At 36.9% G+C, this 12,865-nt stretch overlaps 1 protein-coding gene across 1 annotated transcript in view; it reads left to right on the plus strand.

Annotated features, from left to right (window-relative positions):
• The window catches only part of LOC103268653 (kinesin-like protein KIF6), a gene marked incomplete at both ends in the record, with an annotated part of 69,939 nt that overhangs the window by 16,608 nt on the left and 40,466 nt on the right, over positions 1-12,865 (plus strand). The window contains 3 exons of the mRNA XM_008066243.1: positions 3,888-4,094; positions 10,417-10,560; positions 11,504-11,590. Coding sequence (XP_008064434.1) covers positions 3,888-4,094; positions 10,417-10,560; positions 11,504-11,590 — 438 coding nt within the window. The remainder of the gene's footprint in view (positions 1-3,887; positions 4,095-10,416; positions 10,561-11,503; positions 11,591-12,865) is intronic.

The raw sequence follows: 12,865 nt of genomic DNA on the forward strand, positions 1-12,865 counted from the left end.
GACATAAAGACATCCTTAAATAAACACAGAGCAGATACCAGCACATCCAATCACACTTAAAGAGATCCACATAAAGAATGTTTTCTGAGGTTTGAGAAAATTTTATCTAAGAGGACACCAACTGCTACTTCATGCAGAAAATATTTATGAGAAGTTACAAAACTGTAGGCATGGACTCCTACGGCATATTACTGCATTTTAATTATAGACTCCCGAATATACAATTTTGGTTTATGTAAATCTCATCTTCCTTTGAAATGGGTGCACTCTTTCAATATTTGTTAATGATCTACATTGTCTTATGGTTTCAGCACAACAGTATTGAAGGTGAAGACAGCTGTTGAGGGTCATCTCTATGTTATCCATTTATATCGATTGTCAATTTGACTTTCATTACAGTACTGTAGGATTTATTGTTGTGTGACTATAACAGTGAAATGAAACCCATGTTTAAGTTCTGCAAATAACTTCCAGTCACTTCCAAAACACCTCAACTTAGGTTCTAAATTTGAGTTTGCGGTTTTACATGCACAGTTATTTGCTGATCCACTTTAGCATGCAAAATCACACACTGGCTAGGTTTGGGTATAGTTCTTGTGGCAACAATAATGGGTCAAATTTTCAGCCTGTTTAACTCACTAGCTACATCATCACCAAAACTATTCCAACATTTTGACATCTGTATATTTTGCTAGTTTATGAAAGTCAGCTATGGTGTATATCAAGAATTTTATTTACAGAAATAATTTCTGGCTTAAATATCATCCAGATATGTTACCCTATCTTCATACATGTGCATACATATTGAAATTATTTGGTTAAATCCCATTTGCAAAGGTGGAGATCCGAATATATTTACCCACGTGAATATTCACTTGGAATATTTTTAGTTTTTTTCTTGTTTGAAAGGATGTTACTACGAACTTGTCACTTGCATCTTGAGTCAGATTAAGTTCTTTCTTGTAAGAAAAAAAAAAGGAAAACATAAGAACGTACAGAGAATAGTGTGACCAACACTTATGTGTTTACAGTCCAGGGCTTGCTGCTAATAATTCTTAATAAAAGAAATAAGATATTGCAGATAGAGCTGAAATCCCTTTTGGGCCTTTCTCTTCCATCCCTCACAAAGGCAACCACTATCATTAATCTGCAATATTTTTCTGGTCCTTGTTTTTATACTTAACGACCAAGTTATAGCTTCATGAACAATAGATAACATTGCTTTTTTAATTATGTAAATTCTAGGATAGTGTTCATATCATTCTTTCACTTGCTATTTTTCCTCAACACTGGTAATTTTTTACCTTAAACATATACATTTTATTTGCCAATTTACATCAATAAGACTGGGAAAAAAGAAATATCAAACTTTAATAAGCATCCTCTGAATATAACTTTTTTTTAAAAATTTAGTATCATGGGTATGTGTGAGGATTTGTTATGTAGGTATATTGCATGAGGGTGAGGGTTGGGTTCCATTCCCCCGAGTAGTGAGCCTGGTACTCAGTGGATGGCTTTGCATTCCTTATTCCCTTTCTCTCCTTCCCTCCTTTAGCAGTGCCCAGTGTCTGTTGTTCCCATCCTTGTGCCCATGTGTGCCCAGTGTTCAGTTCCCACTTATGAGTAAGAATGTGTGGTATTCCAGGGGGTTTTTTGTTTGGTTTTGTGATATTTCATTTAGAATGATTGTCTCCAGCTGCATCCATGTTGCTGCAAATGTCATAATTTCATTCTTTTTAATGACTACATCGTATTCCATAGTGTATATGTACATTTTCTTTATCCAGTCTACCATCAATGGGCATCTGGTTTGGTTCCATGATTTTGCTGTTGTGAATAGCCCTCAGCACTATTTTGGAAATCTATCCATATCATCTATTCAAAAGTTACTCTATTCTAACATCTCTGTCATTATAATTACCCCAGGTTACTCATGTTTTCTGCCATGGATGTTCACTTAAATTGTACATCTTGTACCAATTTCTTGCTACCTAAATAATGTTGCATTTAATGTCCTTATACATATGTCTCCTGGTATATCTGCCCAAGATTTCTCTCCCAAAAATAAATCCAGTAGTTTATTGTTGGTTTATGAGTCATATGTATTTGCAACTTTGTCACAAATTGTCAAATAGCACTCAAAAATTGTTCTTCACTTATATTTCCATCAGCAATATGTAAAAGTTCCCATTTCTTTATATCCTTACCAACACTTGTTTTGTTAGACTTTGGGCTTTTTTTAATTTTGCCAGTCTGACAAGTGTGAGATTATGGTTTTAAGTTATGTAGTCCTGATCACTTATAAATTTGATCATTTTTTTCAAATATTATTAACTATTTTGAGGTTTCTTCCTTATAAGTCGCCTATTCATATCGCTTGTTATATGTTTCTGAGTTGTCTGTCTTTTTCTTATTGATTTATGGTAGTCCTTTATTTCTAATATTAAGCTTTTGTCAGCTATATAATTATAAATATCTTCTAGTGTTTTAACTTTATGGTGGATTTTATCACACAGAAATTTTTAAAGTTTTAATTATTTGGGTCAAATATTTTAAATCAATTCATTTTTGTGCTTTATATCTTGTCTTAAAGTATTAATTAGCTCCTTAGGTTGATTACAATATACTTCCATGTTTTCTGTATTAGTGTTAAGTTACCCCAGACTTTAATCAATTCTGGAATTTATGTGTACGTACAGTGGGTGAAAGCCATCTATTTTTTCAAGATGGACGGCTGGCTATTCCAGCACCGTTTATTAATTAGTGACCCCTTTCTCCATCGTGGTGTGATATCACCTCTATCCTATACATTGTTCCTCGATTAGCACAGTATGTCCCACTAACCCAGTTGTCTGCTCCCGCACCTAAACCACACTGTTCTAATTACTGTGACTTTATGGTATACCTTGACAGATGGCAGGGCAAGTCCCTATCCTGGTTCTTTCACAGAATTACTTTTCATTTTTTTGAAGATTTTTTTTCATCTGATTTTTAGAATCAGTTCGTTTGTCTTTTTCTGAGCAAAACCTGTGGCATTTTAATTCCAATTGCACTGAATATATAGAGATCCATATGTAGGTTAATTTTGAGTTTTTCCACCTACAAAATGGTATATTAATATCTAGCACACCATTTATTCAGGTTTTCTTTTTGTGTCCTTTAATATTATCTCATCATTTCACTATAAATTATATATTTATGCTATTAATCCCTGATTATCTCATTCTTTGTTGTTACTGTGAATAATATTATATTTTCTGATTAATTGTTGTCAGGTTATTAGAACTTCGTTGATTTTTAATATCGATCTTACATCTGGCAGCCCTGCTAAGCTTTTTCGTTCTTAGCATTTTGTATGGAGATGTCTTACATTTTCTATGTAGACCACCATATTTTTTGCACATAATGACATTTTAATTTCTTCTTTCCCTATAGTTATGCCTTCTATTAATTTTTCTTATTTATTATATTGTCTAGGGCCTTCAATTTAGTGTTGAATGGTAGTAGTGACGATAGGACTTCTTGTCTATAGATTATGTTTACAATTTGGTAATGAATTCTCTTAATACACACATTCTCACCTCTTTTCCCATTAGATTAAGCATTTTCAGTATGGCTAGCCAAGGTTAAGGTATGTATGGTAGTCAAGTAATGAAATAAAGTTATCACTTCTGAGTTTACCCATCCACATTTTTTATCAGTAATCCAAGAGGTAGTACATTAAATAGAACTTACTTTAAAGGTCTCAGCTATAAGTGATTTTAATCCAGTTGACAGTGTTAGCTTCATGAGGAATGTCTTAGCATTAGAAATATTTATTGAAATATCTTGATGTTCTTCAAAGATTGTCATTGGTCAAATTATTTTTGTTTTGCAATTTTTTGTAGACACCTATGAACCAAGCTTCCACCCGTTCCCACTGCATTTTTACTATTCATTTGTCAAGCAAGGAGCCAGGTTCTACAACTGTGCGACATGCCAAACTCCATTTGGTTGATCTGGCTGGTTCAGAGCGAGTTGCAAAGACTGGAGTAGGGGGCCAGCTTCTAACAGAGGCCAAGTATATCAACTTGTCACTTCATTTCTTGGAACAGGTAAAATAGTCTGGGTGGGATGTAACTATAGCTTTACTATCTGTTGACCACATGCTATGTATCAGGCATTCAACTAGCATTTCTGCTTTGTTTCTTTTCTTTTTTTTTTATTGTGATAAAATATACATGCCGTAACATTTACCATTTTGATTTTTTTAATTTTAATTTTACTCATTTTCAAGTATACAACTCTGGGGTATTGAATACATTCTCAAGGCTGTGCAGTCATCACAATCATCTATTTCCAGCACTTTGCCATCATCCAAACATAAACTCCCTATTTTCCTATACCCTTAGCCCTTGGTAACCATCACCTTTTGCCTCTGTGAATTTGCCTATCCTAGGTGCCTCATGTAAGCAGAGTCATGCAATATTTGTCCTTTTGTGTCTGGTTTATTTCTCTTAGCATAATGCTTTCACGGTTCATCCATGTTGTAGCTTGAACCAGAATTTCATTCTTTTTTAAAATACTGAATAATAGTCAATTATATGTATTTGCCACATGTTGTTTATCCATTCATCCATTGGTGGACTATTGGGTTTTTCCCACATTTTGGCTATTTTGACTAATGCACCTATGAACATTGGTATACCTATTAGCATTCTGTATGTACCATTTTATTTAAACCACACAATAGCCCTATGTTGTAAGTGTTAATTATTATCCTCATTTTACAAATTCTAAAATTCAAATCTTCCAAAGGCCTTCCCAAGGTTACCTAAGGTAGTAGTATGGTGAAGATTTGAACCTACGTTTGCTTAGCTCCGAGCCTATGCCTTTTTTTCATGTATGATCTTACTACCTTATTGTCCTTTTTGTAAAATGTAGTGGGTATAAATATAGGTGATTAATGGCCTCCTGTTGCCTATTTTTACGCTAGTAGATTAGCTATGGGAACATAACTTAGAGATGGCAAATATCTTTTCTGCTTCTGGTGGAAGCAGTTGGTAAATTTTGACCCTGCAATGGTTCTCTTAGCCCTATCTTTCCCTCCCTACCTCTACCCCTTGACTACAATCCACTCCAGTAAGTGCTCAATTTTTTATTTCTGAATTTGACTCCAAAGACAGGGAAAGCTTATCTGAATTTAGCTAAATACATCTTTCAGAAGAAAAAAAATTCATCTCTAAAATGAGTGGATTGAATTAGATGATTTTTCAAGTTCCATTTAGCTTTGTGAGTATAAGTTCTGTGAGTTGAATGTTAAAGATAGCAACTACTTCCAAATTCTAAAAAAAGAGAAACATGATCAAAAATTGGAGTGGAGCAGTAGCATCTATTGGTGAGGCAGAAGGACTTGTTCATGAATGTTGGGGGCTAAAACATTTGAGGAGGGAAAAAACAAAACTTTTTTTGACTGCTTGATGAGTCCTTTTGAGACTAGTGTTGTCCTGATGTTAAATGCTTAATAATGGTCATGTTGTCTGAAAAAGCAGATTGAGAGAACCCTAAGGTACTTCGTCTGAACAAGGTGTGCACGGTTGGGCTCCAACCAGATAAATCCCGGTAATGTAGCATCCAGAGATTAAAACCTTCTTGGCATTCAGATCATTTTAAGGTTTTTGACAAGAGTCAGCATTCTTGAGCTCTTTCTTGCTCAAATAATACACACTACTTATACTTAACAGAGCTTTTCACTTAATAGGACACTTATAAAACATTGATATGAAAACATAATGGACTGTGTTCAAAGTGCTTAACTTCAAAGAAATGTATCTGCTTGTTTCAGATGGTAGCACTGTTGGTTTTAATTTCCATTATATCCATCTGTTCATACAAAATTATATTCACCCATCGAATCAGACTTCCCACCAATTGTAATCACTCAAGAGAAATGTTCTATCCTTTATCTTTTTTCTTTATTCTGTAAACCTTTGCAAACTGCTGCTTGTCACTAAAACTACTCCTCTCCTCACATTTTTTCTCTTCAAAATTCTTGTAACATCAGCTGCATATGAGTAGTCTTGGTAGCTATGTGGCATTTGATTTTTCTATATTCTTAATGTTTTTAGCTAACACATATTTATAATGACCTATAATGTGCTGAGGGCTGTGCTCAGCACTAGAGCATAGTGGTGAACAAGATAGAAATAGCCCTTGCCCCAAAGATCCCATGGTTCAGTGTAGGGAGCCTTGCATTAAGTACTCATAAGTGGTCATTAAGTATGCATCTGTAATGCAGATGAGATACGAAGATAAAGTAAAAGGAGAGAAGAGAGCTTGTCATGGAAGGTTTGAACTAGACTGAGGAAGTGAGAGTTAATAACAATTTTCTCAGGGCCTGCTACCAAGCAGAGACTGGAAGCATGAAAGAGAGGCAAGGATGAGAATTAGAGCATGTCAGGCAGTGGGAATTGCCTCTCAGCTCCTAGCTCTGGTGCCTGGGAACTGATTTGCTCAGAATCTCAAAGACATTCACATGTCATTGGCCCTTGGCTCTCTGAATGTAATTTATCTGTTTCTGTTTCATTTTCACCTGCTGCATCACTCTAGTTGTTAACTGTTTACACTATTATACAAGTTTCTTCACAGGAAAATAGGAGTTTCTGCATAAGATAATGGAAAGTGGAGAAAAGATTTGCATGGGAGGAAAGGACATAAATATGGAAAAACTGCAGTATGTGAACGAGGGTATGTGAGGTTGAGTAAATCTAGAAGTAGCTGCTAGAGAGCAAGTAGATGGGTGGAAGAGAAATTCTGAATTTTACCCAGGAAGAGGAAAGATATGTGAAAGAAAACCAAGGAGTACATAGGAATAAGAATAATAGAAAGAATGGGAAGATATTTAATGAGATAACAAAATTCAAGGACTTTTATAATCAAATTATCCTTATGTAGTACTGTATTATGTGGTGAATAAGCCTGGAAGTGTAACACAGCTTAACTGGCTTCATTAATTCATTCATTCAACAAATTGTGACTATTTACTAGATGGTATGAGTTATATTAGATAATGGGGATAAGTGTATGACTAAAAAGCTGCTTGAACTGTCAGCAAAACAGTAAAGCATACAAATACATAATAGTACACTAAGACAAATCTGTCATAGAAATCCACTTAAGTGTTGGTCATTAATTACATCCGCTCTTTCTCAGTCTCAATATATAAGATAGAGATAGAATGGGAAGCAGTTTGGGAACCTGTGTCTTACATTAATGAGCCTACATCAGTTCCACAAATTCCATACAGAACGATAGCTGCCCTCCTGGCCATAGCTGTGAGACCTCACACCTGCTTAAAGTGTGCAACCTGAGTTGAGTGTACCTTACTGTGTTCATAAGTAAATAATTTTCTCTCTGCTGGAGTATTATTGGTCTTGGAATTCTTGTATGTGTAGTCCTTTTTCCAAAAAGTTTCTCAGAAGCATTTTAAGCCACAATAACAGAGTACATCTTGGCCATGGAAACAGAGTCCATGGGAGGAAAGAAAGGGGGACGTGCATACTTGTGCTAAACCTCACTGAGTGCTCCTGGTGTGACCTGCGGTCTCCATCAGCCCAAACATCAAGTGAAAAACCACTGGGAATGAAGAGTGTTTGCCCTCTACCACTGCAGAAATCAGAATCAGGGTTGCCTACAGCCATTATTTAACATAAATGGCACTTTTCCAGGGTTTCAATTTCCATTTGGCTTCCACTGAATGTGTTGTGTTCAGAAGAAAAACTTATGGTGCCAGTGCCCATTGTAACCACTCTGAATCTTTGTCAGTTTTTCTAGGATAATTTTCCATGCCCTTCTGAGCACTTTAAAAAACAAAACAAAACAAAAAAACTCTTTAACTCATTAAATAGTAAATAGAATTATCTATTCCAATCACAGTTTCTAGATATTTTGAAGTGTTATTAAGTATAATGTGAGGTTCCACTCTTTATCCCCCTCCCGGGGAATATACCCAGAGGAACTCAAATAATTCTACAAAAAAGATACCTGTGCATGCATGTTTATTGCAGCACTATTCACAACAGCAAAAATATGGAATCAACCATGCTGCCCATCAGAAGTGGACTGGATAAAAAAAAGTGATACATATATAAAATGAAATATTATGCAGTCATAAAGAAGGACAGTATTATGAACTTCGCTGCAACTTGGATGGATTTAAAGTCTGTCATACTCAGTGATCTAGCACAGAAACAAAGAACTGAATACCACATGTTCTCACTCATAAGTGGACCCTGAATATTTATCATAATACTACAAGAAAGGGATTGGCAATAGTGGAACACTGCCAGTGGAGGGTGGGGGGGGCACATAATATCAATAAGGATACCTGATCCTAAACCAGATGAAGACTAATAGAAGCCCTCCCAAAAAAATTGTTACATTAAAAATAAAGAATGCCTTCAGAAACATTTTCCATTTTATTTACACATGAATCCAAAATAGAAGTAAACATTTTTTTTTAAAGTCAGGTTGTATTACCACCCCCTTCCCCTGTGCCATTCAGAAGATCATTTGGTTCCTACTCAATTTAGGGGACCCACAGCAGCCTCACAAATAATAATCTACCTCTGCCTTGTTCCTGAAAACCTGTCATTTCTGAGTGGCTCTGAAGATTGCAGATGAAAATTGTCCAGATGGGAGAGAGAAATTAGTGAAGAAGAGAGAGAAGATCATTGTAGGAGAAAGTAGGTGAGAGCAGAAGAGGGAAAGGATAGAGGGCTGGCATAGACAGGAGCAGAGCGGTGACAGGTGAAGGGCAGAGTGCACAGAGGATTTAGTGACAGAGGCATGAGGTAATTCTGATCAGGTTGCTGATATCTATGTCTATCTTATGCCTAGTAAAAATGTGGACAGCAGCTTAAACTGAAATTGGAGAGAGGAGGGGAAGGTGGATAGAGGGTTGAAGAAAGAGGAGAAAGGGTGAAGACTTCATTTTGGAGAGTAGAAAAGTGGTTTTTGAGAGAGAGATCACAGGTTGCTGAAGTGCAGTAACATCTGTAGTCATGAATGTAAAGTGAAACCAGTGGTAGAGCTGTATGTTTTGCTCAAAAAAGCCTTCAGAAAGCAATGCTTCCTTCTTGTTTTGTATACCAAAGGTGGGGAAGAGGCTCTGATGATGGGAATTACCCACCTGGGAGGAGGGAGGACTACAACAATGGCAAGTGTTGGCGAAGATATTTTCAGGAGCCAGGATGTCACAGTGCCTCTGAAGAATACTTTCTGTGGATGGTTGGTTCCTACTGCTTTGTAATGAACATCCCAGTACTGGATTTATCTGCCTAGAATAACTCTGAAACCCTGGTGACTCCCTTTGGGACAACCCCAGCAGCCTTTCATTTATCTGCCCTCCATCCATCTAGTATCTGCCTATGAAGTACCTAAGAAATGCATGAAGAGTAAGATGAGCAAGCCTAAGTTGAACCTAGGCAAACTAACCCTTTTACAATGATAGCGAACAAGTATACAACACTTACTGTGGGCCAGGTACTATTCAAAGTAATTTGCACATTTTAACTCATTTAATAATCTCAACTACCTGTGAGATAGGTACTATTTTTATCCCTATTTTACAGATTAGGGGACTGAGGCAGAGATGTTGAATGGCATGCCCTAGTAAGACTAACACTTGCACATAGACAAACTTGCATCAGAGTCTGGGACCTCAACCATCACTCTGTTCTGTTTCTCTCAATTCTTACTTACTGTTCTTCCAATTCTACCTTGGAGATTAGGTATATGGCCCAATCTTGGTAGGATTAAAGTAAACAGGTATGATGTAGTCTTGTGTTTTTATACAAATTTTCCAATAGGTAAATAATATATCCAATTCTTCACAGAAACGAAGATCTGAGTATCACATGTTCTCACTCATATAGTGGACCTTGAACATCTATCATAATACTATAAGAAAAGGATTGACAGTAGTGGGAAACTATGGGGGGCAGGGAGGGGAAGGGAGGTGGGATTAACGGTAGTCAATATCTGTCTGGGGATAGGGAGACACCTTTATCAACAAGGGTGTCTGAACGAAGCATATTTGTATACCTAATCCTTAACTGTACCCCACAATATTAAAATAAAAAATAATGATTTAAAAAAATAATAATATATCCAATTCTATACAAGTTATTTCATCCGTCCAAAAGTTACAGGGCTCATAGTGCTATGTTTATACCACATGTATTTATTCCTTCTTTACTATTTGTATGTTGAATGTTGTTATTAAAATATTTATTCTGTGTTCAAATTTTGAATGTCACCCTGAATTTAGGGGTTTTTTTGTTTTTGTTTTTGTTTTAATTGATGTTGAAGCTCAATTGCTTGTCAGGTGTGCATTTTCTGCTTGGTTAATGCCATTAATTTTCTGCTTTCCCACAGGTTATCATTGCCCTTTCAGAAAAACACCGCTCACACATTCCTTATAGGAACTCCATGATGACCAGTGTCCTAAGAGACAGTTTGGGAGGGAACTGCATGACAACTATGATTGCAACACTCTCTTTGGAGAAGAGGAATATTGATGTATGCTGGTTCTTCTTTCTGGAAATCTTAATCTGAGTTTTTACTGCTAGTTCATGAGATAGAGTTGAGGGTCCCGGGTAGGTTTCCATCTTTTCAGCTGAGTTGAGATTTGCCTTCAGGGGTGAATAGCTTCCAGGAGTCACAGCTTGGGGTTATTTGCCAGTATTATAATAACTCCAGTTGAAAACTGACTTCACATAGCACAGGATGATTTGAAGAAGCCTTAAACACAGATTTTGGAAGGCCTGCTGTGAGTTAGTTATCTCACTCAAAGAAATGAGAGAGGTGACTCATCAGCTTCTCAGGCTTGTTTATGCTCCTGATGACTAAGTTCTGGATACCTGGAAGATATCCCCAAGATGTGACCCTAGACATGTAAGCAGATGCAGCACCCAGGATGCTTTGGCAGGGGCTGGTTGCCAAATGACTTTTCTAGGTTACTTTAGAGCCAGCTGATGTTTCATGCATTCAGCTTAATGTTTGAGATTCAGACAGTCTCCAAAAGAGGAAAACAGGAAGAGGCAGGGTGCTTCTCAAAACAAGGCCAGGCCTTTGATTGTAAGGTGCTTTGAAAAGCCTCTCTTTTTGGTCTGTTACAATATTTATTTTGTAGTCTTTCATGTTTGTGGATTGTGGTACCTGCTGTGATTATGATTTACATAGGTGGTTCTGGTTTAACAAATCAATAGTTGAAAACACATACTGTGCCAATCGCCACTTATGATCTTGGGATTTCCTACTTTTGAGCATTGATCATTTTATTAAGCCAAAACAAAATTGTGATTAACAGATAATGTTCTAGAACAAAGTTTCCTAATTCTGAGGTATATTTCTTCATTGTGATTTTTTAAGTACACATCACTCTTTAGGCGTGCATCATTTTTCCATGACTAAAAATTATGTCTATGCCATAATATTTTAAGAAGTTATTTTGCTTTCTTAGGAGTCTATATCTACCTGCAGATTTGCACAACGAGTAGCACTTATAAAGAATGAAGCTGTTCTTAATGAAGAAGTTGATCCCAGATTGGTAAGCAACTTTTAACTGGCTATGTTTTAAAAAAAAAAAAAATCAAAGTATATCAAAGATTAGCTAAAACTTTCAGGAGTACTTACTCTGTACCAGGCAATGTTCAACATAGGGGAAATGTATTAACTCACTTAATTCTCAAAACTACCTTCTGAGTAGATGCTATCTCTATCTCCACTCTGCAGGTAACAAAATGAGGCACAAAGATGTTCAATAACTTGCTCAGAGTCATAGTGCTGATAAGCAGCAGAGCCAGGCTTCAATCTCAGACCATCTGATTCAAGGGTCTCTGCTTTTCTTACCTGCAGTTCCCCATTGCTTCCCCACAAAGATGTGCAGTGAGTCCTAAGGACTCATACAACAGAATCGTTCATAGATACATCTATATGCAAGACTTAGCCTTTCAAAGGACATCAGTTTAATCATCTAGAGACCAAAATAGTCCTTTTATAAATGTTTATGAAGAAGAACTCCTAATAGTTACTATATGAACCATATTTTGTGTAATTATTCTGTTACTTATTCTAGAGATTTTAAAAAATAATTATTGACTTGATCCATGGAACAATGGCCAAGTTTCTAATTTTATGACAATAAATCTTGCTTTATCAAATTTTTAAGCAAAATTTTTAATAAGTTAAAGATATATATATATTTTTTTGAGTTGGAGTCTTATTCAGTCGCCCAGACTAGAGTGCAGTGGCATGCTCCCGGCCACCGCAGCCTCGACCTGCTGGGCTCCGGCGATCCCTCCGCCTCAGCCTTCCAAGTAGCTGGAACTACAGGCACGCGCTACCATGCCCGGCTAATTTTTTTGATTTATTGTAGAGATGAGGTCTTGCCAAGTTGCCCAGGTGGGTCTCGAACCCACAGGCCCAGGCAATTCACTCACCTCAGTCTTCCAAAGCACGGGATTACAGGCTGAGCCACCGAGCCCGGATTCAGCTACTCATTACAAATGTAGATATTTTCTCTATTTTGTTAGTTTCCTATAAGTGAAATGAAACACAGAATCAATCTATGCCAACATTAAAAATGTTGAAATAACCGGGCTGGGTGGCTCAGCCTGTAATCCCGTGCCTTTGGGAGGCTGAGGTGAGTAGATTGCTAGAGACTGCAGGTTCGAGACCCGCCTGGGCAGTGAGACCTCATCTCTACAATGAATCAAAAAATCAGCCGGGCGTGGTAGCACATACCTGTAATTCCGACTACTCAGAAGGCTGAGGTGGAAGGATCGCTGGAGTCCAGCAGGTCGAGGCTGCGGTGGCCGGGAGC

Source organism: Carlito syrichta, unplaced genomic scaffold, assembly GCF_000164805.1.
Source record: "Carlito syrichta isolate Samal-C Ts95f unplaced genomic scaffold, Tarsius_syrichta-2.0.1 Scaffold104817, whole genome shotgun sequence".
Classification (NCBI taxonomy): Eukaryota; Metazoa; Chordata; class Mammalia; order Primates; family Tarsiidae; genus Carlito; species Carlito syrichta.